Raw genomic sequence first — 20,673 nt, 5'->3', positions numbered from 1 at the left:
AACTCAGTCTGCAGCGCCTGTGAAAGGAAACAAATCACAGAAAAATCAGCACTCCTCTCTCCACTCCCAACACCCCCCCCAACTGCCGACTTTCCCCTCTCTGTGCTGTGCCCACAATGTGCTGTCTTCAGCTTGGGCTAAAGTGCACAAGATTCTGTCCTGGGGCAAAGCATAAATCCAATAAGGCTCCTGAAAGGGGAACTTTTACACAGAAATCAAAAAAGACAGAAAAGGTTTGTGAAGAGGAAGCTTTCAGTCATAGAAACAGCATCCCAAGAAAACAAGAGGAAAATAGAGGCTCCAAAAGCCAGCCAATGCCAGTGGCCAGAGTGGGAGCCATGCCAAAAGCACGCTAGAAAAGGATATCAGAGGTCATGGTGGAGTCAAGCCATGCTGGAGTAAAGCGGTGTTTGACATACCAGAAAACTACTGAACAGTGCCTGTCTCCCATCTGGAATCTGTCATCTATCAGGTGTGGCGTCCTCCTTCCTCAGCAGGGTTATAACACTAGTATGTTATAACACAGGGCTGCAGCCCACTGCTCGGTTTCAGCTCACAGGAATCAATCTTTAGATTAAGGCAACGTCAAGACTGTGGCTAGGGTTGCCAGAATCAGCTGCACAGCTAGAGTACCCCAGATGTAATTAAGGTCTGCAGAGGTTTGGGGGAGTAGAGATAGGGTGTATTTCTGATTCATCTGGCCCCTTCCAGAAGGTGGAGTGAAGGGCTCCTCTTACTTCCTGTGAGCATCTCATACCTCAAGCTTTCTAGTAGTTTTTGTTCCTGCTGGACTCAAATATAGGAAATTGAAAAATGTCACGGAGATAATGTTCATTGAGATGTTGGTGTGTATGAAAGAGAAACGAAAAGGACTAGGAGAGGTGAACTTGTACATCGAGTTTAGGTTATGCACACTGCCAAGCAGCCACAGCCAAGGTCCTAAGAATTTCACTACATTTTACATAGAGAGCATGGCAGCAGGCAGTGTCCTAGCCAGAGGAGCCTCTTGTACTGCTTTGACTCTCAGATACTTCCTGCAACCTTCTCTGGGTAGTCCTTATATCTTCCAGGTTGCAGTTGCAGAGTCCCAGAGAGCTGCCAGAGCAGGAAGTGTGTCCATGGAGTAGGAAGCCTCGTAGCTCTCCCCAATGCACACCTAGGTGGAGGCAGTTTGCGATGTAGGTGGGTTGGTCGGTCGGGAGGGACAGACTTCACAACCACTGGATAGGAGGAGGCTTTCCATGTGATACTCGGCTCCTTTGCTGTCCTTCAGAAAAACGGTTGGAGATGACAGTCATAATGGAGAAACTTGATACTGTGAAGAGAGCTGTCTATGCCTGTGCAGGACCCTGTGCAGCACCCTGACCTGGCTTCAGAAGTATCTTATTAATTTTCTATGACTGTGAAAAAACACCTTGACCAAAATGACTTATAAATAAAAGCATTTAACTGGGGGTTTGCCTACAGTTTTCAGAAGGTGAGTCCATGATCATTGCAGAGAGCACGGCAGCAGGCAGGCATAGCACTGGAGCAGTAGCTGAGGGTTTACATCTTGCAGAAGGTGTAGGCAGAGAGAGAAAGCTAATTGGTAATGGTATGGGTTTTTGAAACCTCAAAGCCCACACCCAAGTGACACACCTCTGACAAGGCCACAACTCCTAATCCTTCCCAAAAAGTTCTGCCAGTTGCAGACCAAGCATTCAAATATAGGAGTCTATGGAGCCATTTTCTTTTCTTTTTAAATTAAATTAATTTATCTATTTTACATCCTGACCACAGTTTCCCCTCCCTTCTCTCCTCCCATTCCTTCTAACCCCCATCCACTCCTCTTCTGCTTCTGTTCAGAAAGGGGTAGGCCTCCCATAGGTACCAAGGCATAGGCATATCAAGTTGCCATAGGATTAAGCACCTCCCAATGTATTAAGGCTGGGCAAGGTAATCCAGCATGAGGTTCCCAAAAGCGGGCCAAAGAATTAGGGACATCCTCTGCTTCCACTGTAAGGGCTCCCACAAGTAGAAAAAGCTACACAACTGTCACATATATGGAGAGGGCCTACGATGGTCCCATGCAGTCTCCCTGATTGTCAGTTCAGACTCTGTGAGCTCTTATGAGCCCAGGTTAGTTGTTTCTGTGGGTTTTCTTATGGTGTCCTTGACTCCTCTGGCTCCTACAATCCTTCCTCCCCCTCTTCAGCAGGATTACCAAAGCTCAGCTTAATCTTTGACTGTGGGTCTCTGCATCTGTTTCCATCAGTTACTAGATGAAGGCTTTCTGATGACAACTGGGGTAGCCACTGATCTATGAGTATAGCCGAATATGATTTTGCTCCATTGTGTTGACCTTTTTTCTTAAACGGTTGTGTTTCACTCTATCCTTGGTCTCTGGGTCACCCAACCTATTGATCCTGGCAGTATCTGGGGTGGGCTCAGTCTTATAGCATGAATTCCAGGCTGGCCCAGTCATTGGTTAGCCACTCTATGGGGCCATTTTCTTTTTTAAAAAATTATTTATTCTTTTAAATTTCATTTTACATTCCAACTACCATTCTCCCTTCCACACCTCTCCCCATCCCTCCTCCCACCCCCTTGTCTCCTCCTCAGACCACCCCCAGTCCACTCCTCCTCACAGGTAAGGGCTCTCATGAGGAGTCAACATAGTCTGATACAATAGGTTGAGGCAGGGCCCAGCCCCTCTCCCATGTATTAAGCTGAGCATGGCATCCCACCATAGGGAATGGGCTCCAACAAGCTAGCTCATACCAGGTTTGTCCTACTGCCTGGGGCTAAGGAAGGCATTTTTGTTCAAACCACCAAAGAGGGTAGAGCACAGTCCTGTCTGTCCCAGTTTAGAAGTGTGTGGATGGGAAAGGCCAGGGGCAGTTGAAATCAATTGCCACTGAAGCTCAGCTGTAGAGAAAGCAGTTTTGTTCTTCTGCACTTCCAAATGCCTGTCAGGTCCAGGAGCTGGGTTTGGCCTTGGGTACCATCCAGTGGCTAACCTCTGGGTAGTGTGGCAGCAACTCTCTGAAACTGCCACATCCAGAGCAGAGTTCCTAGAGCTGGCTGTGGTACCTGGGGTTCTTTATAGTCCCAAGCCCTCAGCAGTACTCAAACTCTCACATACAGAGTTGGGGGACAGGAAGTGGTTCAACAAAAGGGACTAGAACCCAAGGTAGAAATTTGAGTGGGGAATAGTTCGTAGCATGGCATCTCTGATTCCAGTTGGGGGTCCTGACTGGAAAGAGGACAGGGAAGAGTTCTGGAGCAGAAGGCTCCCAATGTGTCTTTTTTGTAAGGCAGAAAGAAGAAGCTGCGGTTGGAGGCGAGGGCGTCCATTTGATTTGGGCCATTGTGGTAAGGTGCAGGTGGTCATATCTTCTAGGATGCAGGGACCCTGGACAGTCAGATGAATGGAACTTGCAAGTTCAGACTAGTTCCTGTGTCCAGGAAACACTGCTGAGGAGACCAGAGTCATCTTGGTGTGGAACACCCTAAGAGTTTCAGCTCCAAATGGGTGCTCTGTCTTCTGTGACCTTGGCTTTAAAGGTAGTACTTCCTTTTGAAGGGTCATCTCTATGGAGACTTGAGACAGTGAGAACAATATGAGGAAAATCTGAGCTCAATGACCTATACTCTGAAGGTATCAAAGACCAAGTGTTCGGCTGTACCTGGGTAGAGCAATCCTCAATTACCGTGCCAGTCCAGGGAATAGTGAAGTGTCCCCTTTCTGTTGGTTCTGAGGGGACAAGGTTAGTGTGGTGGGACTTGTATTTGTCTTGAGATGTAAAGGTTGTCTTCCCATGAAAGAGGAGTGAAGCTCTTTCTAGAAAGGTCCAAAGGTCCTGAAAGGGACAGCAAAGCTCAAATTCTTAGCGTACTTATGGATGCCAGTTTCCCCATCACCAGGCTGTGCGCAGCAGAACCTCTGCCCTCTGCTTCTCAGATGCCACCACAACTTCATTATCCATGCAGTTCTGTTTTATCCAGATTACCAAAAATACCTCAGTTGTAGCAAATCAAATTTTTTCTATGCATAGTTTACATTACAAAAAGATCTATATAATCAATAATTAAAAAAAAACATGGTAGTGTAGCTGCCCATTGTTTGATGCCAAACCCAAATATAAATACATTTACCCAGTCACTATTCCTGAACCTGTGTTGTGTCAGGCAGCGATGATTACAGAATAGAGCCTACCCCATGTCCCCAGATTTGCTGGTGGAACTCACAAACTAGAAGATGCCAGTTGTTCAGCTTTAGAGCTGTGTGTGGAAAAGTCAAGGTACCTTTCTCCTCTGGGATCCCAGGACTAGTCCCTTATGAGATTCTAGGGAAAGGAATGCCTTCTGACCAAACAGCAGGTGCAGAGTAGGGAGCAAGCAAGGGCAACTGGGGAACTTTAGTCAATGGACAGTGACATTAAGGTGTGCCCCAGGAGCTGGAAACATGGGCCGAGTCAAAAATCAGGACTGGTTACTTAAGTGGAAGATGGGATGAGGACTGGAACATGGAGGGCACATTGCCCACATGGAGAACTTCAGGAATTCCATGAAAGGTACCTTGTGCTTGTTAGCAGGAGTCCTGATACCTAGACCAGGTGGGACAGTAGAACAGGTATGTTAAGGGCTGAACCTATCTACCATGTGGTATCCTGAAAAGCTCCAGATGAGAATGTTCCCCAAAGGAGTCCAATGTGACTAATATGTCTTATTAGGTAAGTTCTGTGTCAGAAAGCAATTAATATTTTTGATTCTCCAAACAACTCCATAGAGCAGGAGAGGTGAGTCAAGCTAAATCCAGGTTACTTTTTCTTCTTCTTCTTCTTCTTCTTTTTTTTTCGTTTTTTTTTTCCAAGTTACTTATTCTTATCTCACCCTCTGGCCCCTGGGGCCAAAGAGCCCCAACCCATAACTCTGCAAAACGGAGGAGACTACCTGGACCTCCTCAGGCCTAGGCGAGATTTGGTACACAAACTGGAGGCTTGCTCTGGGAATCCGAGAGGCCCAGGGTAAGATCACATATAGGTACGAAGATCTCGGAGGATTGCGGGGACTCAAAGGACACTTGGTGCCACCCTGTCCAGGCACTCAGATCTGGGGACTCCAGATATTCAAAGGGCGCGGGGCAGACGGGAACGAGGATGTGCGTGCGCCCCCTGCCGCTTTTCCCTTGCTCCTGCCGCTCCGGGCGGGGCAGGGCGGCTCGCGTGCCGGGGTGGGGCTTTCCTTCTTTAGTCCTGGGGCCAGGTCCCCGAGATGAGAGAGCTGACAGCTCCTGGCCTCTGCGGCTCCCCCAGCGGGCGCGCCCGATATTCCGCGCCCCGCCTGCCCCGGGTAAGTACTCCTGGGATTCAAGGGATGTCTGGTCTTTGCCTCTGCAGTAGCCACGCTGAGATTTTCCTGCTTGGTCCGGGGCCCCTTCTCCCACTCATTGTTGCGTCTGGAGGATCCAGAATTGCTGGAAGTTGTGGAAACTCCAGGGGCGTCTCGTTTGACACCCGAATCTTCGAGGGTCCCACGGTTTGAGGATCTCAATTTCCCCAACTCGGGTATTCTGTCTCCAACCCCCTTCACTCTTGCAATGCAAATGAGCATATACCTGTCCCGCATTAGGGCGCTCTTTGCCCTGGACCCAATATCTTTTAGAAGGTTTTTTGCAGATGCTGGCAAGGGGAGTCCCACAGTCCGCCTCAGCCATCCCCAGGATTGGGGGACCACAAGTACAGCCAGTGGAAGTGGCACAGCCAACTCCTTCATAGAGATCAGAGGGCAGTAACCTGGGACTCACACTTTGGAGGGAATTCCACCATTCCAGGAATTCACCAGTTAGTGGCTCCAGAAATATTTGTCCCCTCTAATCTTGGGTGGAAGAAAATTTCCAGAGTGTGGCTTCTTTCAGAAAAGGACAGGAGCCCTGGTGTTGCTGGAAATCCGAGTGGCACAAACCCTGAAATCCTCAGCTCCTGTGTTGTTGTTGTAATCCCAGTTGCAAAGCTCTTCCTCCATTGGAGAGGACTAGCGCCCCCCTCCCCATGCCTCAGGGAGTCTCTTGGAGGTGGCCCAGACTTTGCACAGTTCTGCCACATGGGTCCCTCTACAAAGGCTCTATTTTGCAGCTGTTTTCAGGGGTTGGGTTCATGAGATCTTTCTAGATGTGGCTGCCCCTTGCCTAGGATAGGAGGTGTAGCTTGACTCCTTAGGACTGTGTCCAGCTAAATGCAAAGGTTCGACTCTGGGAGAATCTTGTGTGTGCACCTTGGGAGTTATACCCCAGAGTGTAGGGTACTGGACAGTGTAATTGGACTTCTCCTGGTCTGGTCAGTGGACTCATAGTAGGAGACACTTTAGGCCAAAGAGGCTGGTTTACTTTTGCCGATCATGGGGAGGTAGCCTGCCTTGGTATGAGACCCTGCGTCAGTATGCATTGGCTGTCTTTATCATGGGGTAGGTGCTGATTATTCCAGACTGGGCTCCATGTTCAGCTTAATAAAGCATCCCGATGAGATGTATGTTACCGAACGTCTTACGGAAGAAGGTATGGGAATAGACAATTTGCCTGTGCCTTGGCAGGATAGGCGGTGTTTGTGTTCAAAACAAGTATGTCCTTTCCACCCCGCCTTCCCAGTAGCTGAGCATGGTCTCAGGGTTATCATGAATGCAAGACTAGAAAGAAGACTGAAATATTGCTACCTTGCACACAGGGGACTGCTTTTTATTTCTACATTCTACTTATCTGTTATATAAAATGAGCAGCTGTTACTACTGCCTGAGAAATTTGGTCAGCTCGTGTCTTAGTGGGTAGAAGGTCCACAGGCCACAGAGGGCAGGTCCTGATGTCAGCATAGGGCTTTCCTATGAAAAGCACTCACATGACTGCTGCCGATGGCCCGATGTATCAGCTCTGGCTACCAAAAGACCCTGTTCTGGGATACCAAGAGTTCATTGTGGAGGGTTTCCCCAACCAGTCTTCAATGAAGAGATGTCCCTTATCTGCTTCTAAAATATGGAAAGGAGATGTAGTTGGCCACAAGGGACATTTGTGTGAAGTTGGTCCGATCCTTTAGAGAAGGGTACACAGCATTTTGTAAAACAGAGCAGCCAGCTGCAGTGATGCTAACGCTTTGCAGGAAACACAGGCAGAGTCCAAGGTGCAAGACAAAACTCAAAGCAGTTGTTTGGAAAGACTTGAGGAGACTGGTTGTGGATGCTAGCAAATTGCTTCTTGCTCCCACTGCTGTAGGGGCATAAAGCATCATTTACCAACTCTTGGTCCTTTTTGCAAGAACTTGCATTGTAGGACTGTTTCTCACATTTCAGTAGAGACATCTAGGAACATATCTCAGGCTGCAGTGATCTCCAGGTAGTGCTTTGAGACTAGTCTAGACAGGCCCATGCCACACTCAGATTGTAGTCCTTGTTGCAGTTACTGCTGTATGAAGTAGGAAAGTAAAGTTTGTTCATAGTGGCCTTCTGCTGTGGCCTCTGTGTTCCTACATGTTGCCCCCTATACAAACTTTCTAGTTTTCTTCCTGCCCTGAGATTCATTTGGCTATGAGGTTAGTCAAGCTTGTGGTGCAGGGTCTTGGGCTCTTCTAGGATGTGGGAGTAACTCCTGCCCTTCACTTTATTTGACCTGGAGGGTGGTCCAGTGGATGGTGTATGTGTGTGTGGCTTTCTGAGGGTATCAGGAAGCATCCCTGGCCTGTTCTCTAGGGCCAGGCCTGGGTGTGGCTTGGAAGTTTCCTGTCTGAGTTGAAAGTCCTTTGCAGACCCAGTGAGATGGCTTTACGTGCTGGCCTCCAGCTACAGCTTACCCAACCTGGATTCTTGGAGAATTCCCCTGACTAGGAATGTGCCTGGACATAGGCTGAGGCCAGCATCTCACAGACCTTCCTGGGAAGGTGAACCTTCTGAATGATATTTCACACCCTCATCCCATCCCACAGGTATCTGTCGTGCTCCAGCTCATAGCCACTGCTCACCACCCATCTACCCATCCAAACCTTCCTGTTGCCCCATCCCTGCTCCTTTAGGTATCTTTCCATCCAGCCTGAAGATTTTCCTCTGATCTCATCACTCCTGCAGCTTCCCCCTTCCTACTTGTTTTGTTGTTAAGTTGTAGTAGTTTCTAGACCCATATGTGTTATACCTTGTCAGAGCTTACTGCCATTCTGTGTATTATCCTTTTACTTTCTTTTTAAATTAAAGAAATGTTTTATTTTATATTTTGTGTGGATGAATGTTTTGTCTGTAGTTATTTATGAGCACCACATGCATGCCTACCAATGGTTGTAAGCTACCATGTGTTATTGGAAACCAATCCCAGGTCCTCTGCAAGAGCAACAAATGCCCTTAACCACTGAAATATCTCTCTAGCACTTCCTTTTATTTTCTTACTAGGGTACTTTGAGACAAAAGTTTTCTTTCTGGTGAAATCAAATTTATCCTCTATTTTTATTTATTTTTTACTTCTGCTTTTAATGCCGAAACTAAGAATATTGCCACATTTAAGACCATGAAGGCTTATTTTATTTTTGTTTGCTGTAATCCTTATGTTTCTAAAACTTTGAAGCTTTAGCTCTTACATTTAGGTCTTTAATGAATATTGAGTGATTTTTTTCCCTAAGTGGTGTGAGGTAGGGAAACTTCTCCAAACAACTTTAGCATGTGGGTATTCATTTCTTGATGAGACTATGTCTTCCTCATTGAGTAAGCTTGGAGCTATAGTTGGAAATCAGCTGACCACAATATGACCATTCTTGTGCCACTTATTCTGTCTTCTTAAGACTTAAAAATCCACTTGTTAATTTATTTATGTTCTACACAGGGTCTTGTTATATAGCTGAGGCTGACCTTGATCAGGGTTCTTCTACCTCACCGTTTCAAGTTCTGGGGTTACAGATGTGCATGACCATGCCAGCTCCTCTATCTTTCTAAAATCAGTTTCGCTGGGGTTGGAGTTACTGGTGCTTGTAACTCACCTGATGTGATTGCTGGGAACCAAACTTGGGTCCTCTGCAAGAGTAGTAAGTACTCCTAACCACTGTGCCATTCCTGTGGCCCCTTCAGCCCCCTTTATTAAGGAAACGTTCAAGCCTTTTACAAAGGTAGAAAGGATTGTACAATGAACCCACTTTGCTTATGAACCAGCACAAGGGGCTAATTATCAATACTGGCAGACGTGGCTTCATTTGAGCCTTATTCTGCCAACCAAGCCATCTAGACTCCACTTCCATCCCAAAGAGTTATGTAGAAGTGAATCCTTTGCATGTCGTGCGCGTGTGTGTTTCTAGACCATGTATATTTGTATGATCATTTCTTAGTTTGATTTAATTTTCAACTTGAATTTGACAAAGTACTAACTGTAACACTAGAGTAACTATAGAGGTGACAAGCAAACTGAGAAGACCTGGACAATCTATGGGGCCACTGGTAGCAGATCAGTATTTATCCCCAGTACACAAATGGACTTTGGGAGCTCTCTCCACATACAGGGATATTTTCTCAGCCTAGACACATAAGGAAGGGTCTAGGCCCTGCTCCAAATGATATGATAGACTTTGAAGATTCCCCCATGGAAGTCCTCGCCCTCTCTGGGGAGCAGAAACAGGTTGGGAAAGGGAGTTTGTGGGGGGCCTGAAGATATTGAGTCTTTGGAGTACTTTTTAGAGTGAACATGATGCTACACCTGTCAGAAAAGTGCACCAGAAGGACCCTAGAAGGACCCTGGTGTATCGGGAGAGTACCTAAGGAGGTTACTTTTGAAGAGATGGTATTCAAGCCTTTTGGGAGAAATGGTTCAACCCTCCAGGTGACTTGAAACCTAAAAACAGCAGGTGGATAGCCAGTACTGTTTGCCAGTATTTCTATACCACCTCATGGATGGTTTCTTCCATGTTGGCTTTTGTGTACACGGCTCATAAATTTCACAATGTACTATCATTATTGTTGTTTAAATTATCAACTATTGTTTATTTATTTAATTTTAAAGGTGTGTGTGTGTGTGTGTGTGTGTGTGTGTGTGTGTGTGTGTGTGTGTGTGTGTGTGCGTGCACATGAGTGTGCCAGCCAACAGAGGCCAGAAGAGGACATCGGATCCCCTGGAACTGTGATTATAGGTGGTTATGCATTCCCTGACATGGGTACTGGGAGCTAACTGAACTCTGGTCCTCTGAAAGATCAGCAAGGTTTTTTAAGTACTAACTTACCTCTCCAGCACCTCATTTCAAAAATTAAAAAAAGACTTTGGAAGGTATTCTTACAGTATGTAGAAGTCTAAGTTCAATTATCTTTTCTTTAAGAGCTTTAACTTGGCTGCTTCTGGATCTTTCCACTCATATTTGCTCAGATGAGGAGTCAGTTGCTGTCTTTTATTGTTGCATTTTGTTGTATCAAATACTGTAGCATTTGGGTCTTACAGTTATTCTACTTGTCACAGATGATGAGCATCTATTTGGATATGAAGCAATTTGGATACTTCAATGTAATCCTCCTGTTATTTATGGTTGGGATTCACTGAGCCTCTTGGATCTGTAGTTTATAGTTTTCATTATATTAGCTTTTTTTTCTGGTATCTCTTGAACCTTTCCTGTATTTTAGAGGCCCACTTAAACATGTGTAGACTTCAGAAATATCTACTTAATTTTTATTTGGGTGTTATTTTAAATGCTATAGCTTTAAAAAATTAAATTTCATTAGTTTGTTGCCAGGTTATAGTTGTATGATCAACTTTGTATATTGTGCTTTTACTCTTTGACATTGCTAAACTTTAGTTAATTATATGAAGGTTTTTTGTTTGTTTTGAGACAAGATCTCACTACATAACTTTGGCTTGCCTAGACACTGCTATGCAGACCAGGCTGGCCTTGAACTCATAGAGAAATGCCTGCCTCTGCTTCCCCAGTGCTGGGGTTAAAGGCATGTGCCACCAAAGCCAGATTACAGGAGGTTTTTCAAGTGTTTTTTGTTTTTGTTTTTTTCTTTTTCAGGGGATTTTTTTTTCTTTTTTCAATTTAAATTAGAAACAAGCTTCTTTTACATGTCAATCTCAGTTCCCCCTCCCTCCCCTCCTCCCCGGGACCCCACCAACCCCCATCCCAACCCCTTTCTGCTTCCCAGGGAGGGTGAGGCCTTCCATGGGGAATCTTCAAAGTCTGTCATATCATTTGGAGCAGGGCCTAGACCCTCCCCAGTGTGTCTAGGCTGAGAGAGTATAACTCGGTGTGGAGTGGGCTCCCAAAGTCCATTTGTGTACTGGGGATAAATACTGATCTGCTACCAGTGGCCCCATAGATTGTCCAGGTCTCCAAACTGACCTCTTCGTACAGGAGGTCTGGGTCGGTCCTATGCTGGTTTCCCAGCTATCAGTCTGGGGTCTATGAGCAACGCCTTGTTCAGGTCAGCTGTTTCTGTGGGTTTCTCCAGACTGGTCTTGACCCCTTTGCTCACGACACCTTCCTCTCTGCAACTGGATTCCAGGAGTTCAGCTCAGTGTTTAGCTGTGGGTGTCTGCTTCTGCTTCCATCAGCTACTGGATGAAGGCTCTAGGATGGCATATAAGGTAGTCATCAGTCTCATTATTGGAGAAGGGCATTTAAGGTAGCCACTTGACTGTTGCTTAGATTGTTAGTTCCTGTCATCCTTATAGATCCCTGGACATTTCCCTAGTGCCAATTCTCTTTAAACCTATAATGGCTCCCTCTATTATGGTATCTCTTTTCTTGCTCTCCTCTGTTTTTCCTCTGACTAGATCTTCCTGCCCCCTCCTGTCCCCTCTCCCCTCCTCTTCTCTCCTTCTCTTTCTTCTAACTCCCTCTCCCCTCCCCCATGCTCCCAATTGGCTTAGGAGATCTTGTCCCTTTCCCCTTCTCCAGGGGACCATGTGTGTCTCTCTTAGGTTCCTCCTTGTTTCCTAGCTTCTCTGGTGTTGTGGATTGTAAGCTGATACTTCATTGCTCTAGATCTAAAATCCATATATGAGTGAGTACATACCATTTTTGTCTTTTTGTGACTGGGTTATTTCAGGGGATTTTCTATATGTACCATCACATTGCCTGTGATGAGATGAAGTTTTAATTCTTTCTTCTAAGTTTTATGACTTCCATTGTTTTTCTTACCTTATTTCTCTGGCTAATTCACAATGTGATGTATAATAGGTAGGTTGTTAACTGTAAGCTTTTTGGAGATGGTCTTCATCGAGTTCCTTACATTCCCTTATATCCATAGTTTTAGGTGTGGTTTTTAATGATCATAATTGGAATTGGGTTTTATCAGATGATTTTTGTAGGTATTAAGAAGATCATATTTTCTTTAGTTTATTAATATTAATATAATGAACTGTAATGATTGATTCTTGAGAATTGAAAAAACCATTGACTTCTTTGGATAAATTCCATTGAGGCCTGGTGTGTTTTGTATTGCTGGATTCTGTGTGCTAATATTAAATTGAAGATTTCTGTATCTATGTTCACAAATATTGACTTAAAATTTTCCTGTTTTGTAAAGTCTTTGCTTTGATAGCAGAGCAAGGCTGAACTCACACATGAATATTGTTTAGTTTTTCTATCAGAAGCAGTGGAGTTTGTCTTATTTATATTTTAAATTAGTGGACTATATCAGGGAAGTTATTTGAGCTTGAGTTTTCTTTATTCAGATATAGAACTATCTAAGTTATTTATTTTTCTTGAGTGAGTTTTAATAGTTTGTGTCCTTGAAGGAATTGCTCCATTTCATTTGAATTGTAGAATTTATGTGGAAATTATTTGTCCTGGTGTGCTTGGCAAAATGTCACAGACTGGGCATATTAAAGAGCAGACCTTCATTCTTCACAGTTCTGGAAAATGGACTTTGAAAACCAAGATGCTATTCAATTCAGTTTCTGGTGAGAGTATCTTCCTGGCTGGTGGACAGCCTTGTTTTCCCTGTGTCTTCATGAAGTGTCAGGAGAAAGGGCCCCAGTGTCCTTTGCTCCTTTCCTAAGATCACAACTCCTGGAACTACAGGATACACCCAATGACCTCACTTCCTTAGTCACCCCCATTCATGCTCCATGTTCGTGTGGAGAGTTGCAGCTTTAACACATGAATCTTGGGGGGGGGACACAATTCAGTTCATAGCAGTATTCTCTTCTAGTCTTCTCAATGTCTGTGGGACATTGTAATAATAATGTTCTCTTTCATTTCTGATTCTGGTAGTCTATGTGTTTTTTTTTTCCAATCATTCTGGATAAAGGTTTGCCAATTTGGTTGATCTTTTAAGAACCAGCTGTTAGTTTCATTAATTTTTCTTTGTTTTCATGTTTTAAGTTTCATACCTTTTCTGCCTCGTTTCTATCTTGCTTTATTTAGGTTTGTTTTCTGTTCTAGCTAATTCAGTTAAAAGCTTAGATTATTTATTTGATACATTTTATTTTTTCTAACAATCACTTTCTGCTCTGTCTCACAAAGTTTGATATGTTTGTATTTTCATTCATTTCTAATTTTTTTTTAAATTATGAGTTCTTTGCTTTCCAAATATTCTGGAGTTTTCCAGATGTTTTTCTAGTTTAATTCTACTACACCAGAAAACACACTTTGTAAGATATCTGTCATTTTAGATTTATTAGGATTACATAAATTTTACAGTAAAGTCTGTCTGGGTATATGTCCCATGTACACAGGCCTAATGTGTATTCTGATGGTGCTGAAGGATGTGTTTGGTAATTCTGCTCCCCTGAGTTACAGTCAGCTATCATTTGTGAATTCTGTGTTTGTACTGATGTCCTATTTATTTGTTCTATTGATCATGGAGAGAAGCTTATCAGTACCTGTGATGAGCCATTTTCCAAAACTTGTCCCTAGTGACATTCTTTTGTCTTATGCCTTGCATGCTACTCCAGGTGTATGATTAGTGTTTGCATGGAAGATCCATTCTATGAGTTTTCGTTTTCTCTGCCCGCCTCTCTTAATGTTCAAAAGAGATCAATCACATAGTTCTGACACTTTCACTGCCACTTCCAGGTATGGAAATGGTACCTCTTCCAGGTAATACACACGGGAGGTCAAATCAGAGCTATCCATTTACATTCTCAGGCTCCTGAGGCATGGGGATGCAACAGGAGTCCAAGGGAATTTGTGACGGCTCAGATGTCCTCACTGCTACAAATATCAAGATTCTATGACATGAAAGAGGGTACTTATATTTGATGAGGGAATGTGAAGTTGCAGGCTTTGAAGTGCAAGTCCTGGGATGCTTCGGTGACTTCTGTGGGAGGCATAAGCATGTGTTTAGCACCACAGGGCACTGTGAGTTGGGCTGGAGTTGGCTGAGCATGAGTGACCAGCACAAGGCACTAAGAAGAAATAACACACAAGAGTTGGGGGGGGGGTGTTAACCCTGTGGGCCTGTGGGTGCAGGAGGGAAGGCCCAGATAAGGAGGTTGTATGATCCTGAAAGCAACAGCTCCTTAAGGCTCAGTAGCATGCACCTTGCTCCACCACCTATGTGACAATTCTGCTCAGAGTAAAAATGTGAGAGGTCCTTACAGGCTACCACCTCGTTTTCCATTGTGCTGTAATACTGTGTGAGTACTCCAACCTGCAGAGCTAACCTGCACGAGGGTCAGTGGGCTTTGACAGACCTTTCTGCTTTGGGGTAACTATAGTAGGGCACATGTGGGGGTGTCACATGGGGTCTCTTGGTGTGATTAACTCAATGTCACCTTCTCTTTTAGGACCAAAGATGATGATTCCATCAGGAGAGTGTACATATGCTGGCAGGAAGAGAAGGAAACCCATTCAGAAGCGGTAGAGTATCATGCCCTCCACCCTGATATCCCTGGGGAACGAGGGACATACTGAGGACAGGGGATGTTATAGGCAAACACAGTATAAGGTAGGCTTTGGAGAACTGTCCTGATAGGCATGGTCATGGTGGCCTTTGGGTCTCATGCAACTGTAACCGGTCACTGTCTTTCCTTATTTAGCAGACAAGCTTACTTTAGGCAGCTTTTCTGACCTAGACACAAAGCACTGGTTGGAATTGGTGGAGATCTCATCTGGGTGAGGGATATGTCACTAGTGTGTTTGGAGCCTTTGCTCCCTTCAGCAATGAGTCATTCTGTCTGTGGAAAGTGCCCTAGGGTTTAGTCTTCACGCTCCAAATGACAGAGGCTCCTTGGGGTGTATTTTCCCCACCTAAGGTCTCTGAAGGTATAGAGATGGGGGGACTCAGGGCTCAGACCCATGTCCCTGAGGTATATATACAGTCATCCTTGTCTGTGATCTTTCTGCCTGTCTTGGGCTTAACCTGCAGGCCACAGAGTGAGAGTGTGTGGGAGCTCCAGCAAAACCAGGGTTCAGCACCCTTTCTAGGACATCAGCTGAGTTACAGCTTCTATAAGAGGCCCACAGGCTGCCTCTGGTCACTAGTATAGAATCTGCTGTGTGCATCACCAGTTGGGGGCTGCAGTTGTGTGTGTGTGTGTGTGTGTGTGTGTGTGTGTGTGTGTGTGTGTGTCTCTGTGTGTGTGTGTGTGTGAGAGAGAGAGAGAGAGAGAGAGAGAGAGAGAGAGAGAGAGGGAGAGGGAGAGAGGGAGAGGGAGAGGGAGAGAGAGAGAGACAGAGACAGAGAGACAGAGAGACAGAGACAGAGAGACAGAGAGAGGAGGGTAGATGTTGTGGATACGTGATACTGCTATGTGTATGATGCAGCTGTACATGAGGCTGGGATGCAACAGGTAGTTAATGGAACACCCACCAGTAGCTCTTTCTAGGTGTACTCTCTTTGTATGTGGTAGAGCTACCCCTGCTGGCCTCCAGGGCTACAAGATCCTGTGTAGATTTAAGACCATGTGATCCAAGGACTGAGGAGAAGCTGAGATTGCTCTGAGTGTGAGGCTGGGCTTTGAAGGTGGTTATTTGGAGATTGGGGCCACCAAACAGTGAGGTAGGCTGGGATATGGGTCTTTGATTAGAAGAGGAGCGCTGGGGGAAAGCTGATTGCACTGAAGAAAAGACGCAAAGCCCATGAGATTAGGCATAGAAATGGGCTCCTCTGTGACAGGGATTTAGATTTGTTTACATAACATTGATCATATAAGTAAGAAAAGAAAGTAACTTTGTCCCTTAGCTGAAACAGTGGTATCTGGTGGGCAGTGTAGAAAGAGACTGAGCTGCATTTTTTTTTTGTCTTCATAATATTTTTACTCCATGAGGCATTGTTTGAGGCATTGAATACTTACCTTTTACTTTGTTTCATTTGTTTTTAAGACAGGATCTCACTATGTAGCCCTGACTGGCCCAGAATTCATTATGTACACCAGACTGGCCTCGAACTCACAGAAATCTGTCTGCTTCTGCCTCCCAACTGCTAAGATTAAAGACAAGCGCCACCATATCCAGTTAGCATTTTGATTTATGAATGCTCCAAAAAGACAGAAAGCTTGCCTTGTTCACAACTCAGGGGCTGTCTTCACACCCTGTCCCCTTTCAAGAAGCATCTGAGTTTAGCATCGTCTGTAAATGCTTCCTGAGATGTCCTCACTGTGTTCGTTTCTTCTTCTATGTGTGCTCATGTTGTATACATACTTGCAAGCCTCAGAGTCTGTGGCATAGGCTGCACTTTGCCTGCAATACACTCTGAGTAGACGAAGTGTGCTTTACAAGGGTGCTATCTCAGTCCTTTGCTGTCCATTAAGCTCTGTGGTGTTCTCCAGCTGCAACATAGGTCTGCAGCACACATGTCATCAGCCAAGAACTTTCCACCTTTATCCAGGGAGCATAGGAATGTGGGTAAATGGCACAGGTAGCTGATGTTAGTGCCACCTGCCATGCTATAAGTGGCAAGTAATTTTATAAGAGTGTTCTTTAAGCGATCAAAATTCTTTTCTTCACAACCCTAGGTTCTACATAGTAGCTATGGGTATTTCTGAATCTATAACTTCTCCCAGAAATTAATGCCTGGTGTCACCAGAACCATGTTTGGTGTTTCCCATCTAATACTCTAGGACCCCCGAGTCTTTACCAGGAACAGCGTCTTCATCTCATGACAATGTGGAAGTTGTGATACTCAAGTCCCTGATTCTTGTGTGTGTGTGTGTGTGTGTGTGTGTGTGTGTGCGTGTGTGTGCATGCACGCACGCACATACACACACCAGAGAGCAACTTATGGAAGTCAGTTCTGTTCTTCCATTATATAGGTCCCCAGATCAAACTCAGGCCATTAGGCTTGGCATCAAGCATCTTTACCAACTGAGCTATCTCACTGGCTCACATCAGCTTTTCCTTTACTGAAGTATAATTGAAGTACAAGTGTTTCAATAAAACTGACAAAGTTTACAGGTTAATCAGTTTTTGCCCATGAAATCATCAGCATGTCAAGATCTCAAATGTTCTACCACTCCAAAAGTCTCCTTTTGAACCTTATCTGTTCCCACCACCTCTGTCCCCAGGCAGGCTCTGCTCCATTTCCTGTCATTGTGGACTTTGCACTTCTTGTGTCATGTATAATGGAATTATATTCTTTGGAGCTTTTGACTTGCATAAAGACTCTGGGATTCCTCTGAATTTGTGTACCAATAGCTGATTTCTTTATTTTTCTTTATATTCTCTGCTGGGGGGATATTCCAAGTTTGGTGGGCACCTGGATTGTCCTATTTGGGGGCTATTAAAGATTCTGTGATGTCTACAGCGATTCTTTGAGAGCTGGTTACTTCTGTTCTTCTTGAGTAAACCTAGAGAGGCAGTTGCTGCATAGCAGTGTGCTTATCTTTCCCAGAAACCTCAGTCCATTTTCTAAAGTCATTGCATCCTCTTATGTTCCAGGTACAGTGAAACAGGGCATAGACCCCTCCATATTCTCTCCGGTGCTTACATCACCAGTTTTTAGTTTCAGCCACTTTCATGGATTTGTAGAGTTTCAGGGTTAACCTGTATTGACTTAAGGAATAATGATACTGCATGTGTATTTGTGGGCTTTCTTTTCATCCATACAGTTTCTGTGGTAAAGTGGTCAAATAATTTGCCTATTTTCATTTTCGGTTGTTTCATTATGTCATGAGAGCTCTTTGTATACTATATTTTCTTCCAGTCTTTGATAACTTCTTTTATTTTGTTAGTATTGGTTTTGGAGGCTGGGGAAATGGCAATGAGGGCATAACTCCAGTTCCCTAGCACCTACATAAAAGCTATTCATGGCGATACTCATCTGTAACCCCAGAGCTGCAGGCAGGGAAACAGGTAGATCCCGGAGGCTTCCTGGCCAGGCAGTCTAGCCCAAACAGCAAGCTTCAAGCTCAGCAAGAGACTATATCACAAAAATTAAGGTGGAAAAGTCTGATATCAACCTCTGGCTTCTCCTTACATTCACATCAGCTTATAAACATGCACACACACATACATGAACAAATGTACACATCTATACACTCACAAGACATTTTAAGCTGCGCATAGTGGTATACCTATAATTCCTGTACTTATGAGGCTGATGCAGAGACCAGCCCAGGTTAGTTACATACAAATCACTCTTACAACTCAAAACCAAAAGGCAGCCCAATTAAAGAGTGCCAAAGGACTGGATAGCCACTTCTCAAAGAAGATTTATGAATGAACAAGCACAGGAGAAGAATCACAGCATGACAAGTCACCAGGGAAGTGCAAATCAGAGCCACAAGGAAATACTACCTCATATCCACTGACTATAATAAAAGTGGAACTGAACAAGTGTAGACAAGCATGTGGAGAAACTGGTGAGTTGTGAAATGGTGCAGACGTGTAGAATACAGCCTGGTAGTTCCTCAAAACATGAAGCACAGAATCACACAGATCCAGCAATTCTGGTCCCACTTGTTCAAGCAGAGCCTTCTGAGTGAATGCTCAGAGCTGCCATATTCACAATGATCATCAATGGAAAACCACCAGACTTGTTAGTTGGTGCAAGATCAGTAAAATTCAGTCCATTTGTATACTTGAATATTATTCGGCCATAAAAAAGAATGAAGAATCAGAATACATATTGTAATGTGAATGAATCATGGAAGCACCCTGTTTCGTGAAGGCAGTTAGTCGCATGGATGTACCGTTATTCGTGTTTCTGTACATTCAGATGAAATACCCATTACAGGTCAGTCTACATGACTAGAAAGCAGGTCAGCAGATTCAAACACAAAAGTAAGGAGCTTAGGAGAAAAATGCACATGAGGAAGGGACTTCCCTTTGAACAGTAAAAATCTTTAGGCCAAGAAGAGATGTGCAGTGTCATGACTGGCAAGCAAAGGAGGCTATTTTTTTTAATTTTTATTATTTCAAATTAGGAACAAGCTTGCTCCACATGTCAATCCCTTCTCCCTCTCCCTCCCCTCCTTTAGTCCTCCCCTCCAACCCTCCCCCGAACCCCTTACCTGCTCCACACCTCATCCCCCCTCCACTCCCCAGGCAGTGTAGGGCCCTCAACGGGGGCTCCCCAAAGTCCACCACATCATCCTGGGCCGGGCCTAGGTCCTCCCCCATGTGTCCAGGTCAAGAGTGCATCCCTTCACATGGGATGGGCTCTCAAAGTCCCTTCTTACATCAGGGAAAAATATTGATCCACTACCAGGGGCCCTATAGAGTGCGGTGGCCTCCTCATTGACATCCATGATCAGGGGTCTGGGTCAGTCCCATGCTGGCCTCCCAGGCAGCAGTCTGGGGTCCATGTTCTCCCCCTTGTTCAGGTCAGCTGTTTCTGTGGGTTTCACTAGCCTGTTCTCGACACCTTTGATTTTCATTCCTCCCTCTCTGCAACTGGGTTCCAGAGTTCAGTTCAGTGTATATCTGTGGATTTCTGCCTCTGCTTCCATCAGCCACTGGATGAGGGCTCTAGGATGGCATAGAAAGTAGTCATCAGTCTCATTATAGGGGAAGTGCATTTAGGGTATCTCTCCACCATTGCCTAGATTGTCAGGTCGTGTCATCCTTGTAGATCTCTGGAAACCTCCCTAGTGCCAGATCTCTCCTCGGACCTATAAAGGCTCCCTCTGTTATGGTATCTCTCATCCTGCTCTCCTCTATTCTTCCCCCAACTCAACATTTCTGCTCCTCCATTTCCTTCTCTCCCCTCCCTTCTCTTCCTCTCATTCTGGCAGCTCCCTCTTCCCTACCCTCATGTTCCCAGTTAGCTCAGGAGATCCTGGCCCTTCCCATTCTCCAGGGTCCATGCATTTTTCTCTTAGAGTCCTTCTTGTTTCCTAGTTTCTTTGGTGAAGAGGATTGTAGGCTGGCAATCCTTTGCTCTATGTCTAAAATTCATATATGAGTGAGTACATACCATGTTTGTCTTTTTGTGACTGGGATACCTCACTCAGGTTGGTTTCTTCTAGTTCCATCCATTTGCCTGGGAATTTCAAGATTCCATTTTTTCCCACTGAGTAGTACTCCATTGAATAAATGTACCACATTTTCTCTATCCATTCTTCAGTTGAGGGGTATCTAGGTTGCTTCCAGGTTCTGGCTATTACAAACAATGCTGCTATGAACATGGTTGAACGTATGTCCTTGTTGTATGAATGTGCATTATTTGGGAATATGCCCAAGAGAGGAATTGCTGGATCCTGAGGTAGACTGAGTCCCATTTTTCTGAGCAAAGTTGTCTTACAAGTTTGCACTCCCACCAGCAATGGAGGAGTGTTCCCTTTTTCTCCACATCCTCTCCAGCATAGAT

General features: G+C 44.8%; 1 protein-coding gene across 5 annotated transcripts in view; it reads left to right on the top strand.

Moving 5' to 3' along the window:
- The first annotated feature begins 5,197 nt into the window (after positions 1 to 5,197).
- LOC100756505 (aryl hydrocarbon receptor repressor) overlaps positions 5,198 to 20,673 on the top strand; it is an 83,893-nt gene continuing 68,417 nt past the window's right edge. For 2 of the 5 annotated variants that reach the window (XM_027400172.2, XM_027400170.2), the window contains exons 1-2: positions 7,404 to 7,946; positions 14,711 to 14,783. In XM_027400172.2, coding sequence (XP_027255973.1) covers positions 14,747 to 14,783 — 37 coding nt within the window. In that variant the 5' untranslated portion in view covers positions 7,404 to 7,946; positions 14,711 to 14,746. Of the gene's footprint in view, positions 5,335 to 5,528; positions 5,550 to 7,403; positions 7,947 to 14,710; positions 14,784 to 20,673 lie in introns of those variants that run through there. The other 3 variants (XM_027400171.2, XM_027400169.2, XM_035440652.1) reach the window with 3 other exon arrangements.

Source organism: Cricetulus griseus, chromosome 2 (assembly GCF_003668045.3).
Source record: "Cricetulus griseus strain 17A/GY chromosome 2, alternate assembly CriGri-PICRH-1.0, whole genome shotgun sequence".
Lineage (NCBI taxonomy): Eukaryota > Metazoa > Chordata > Mammalia > Rodentia > Cricetidae > Cricetulus > Cricetulus griseus.
The sequence above is the reverse complement of the archived record's forward strand: the minus strand, read 5'-3'. Positions and strand labels throughout refer to the sequence as shown.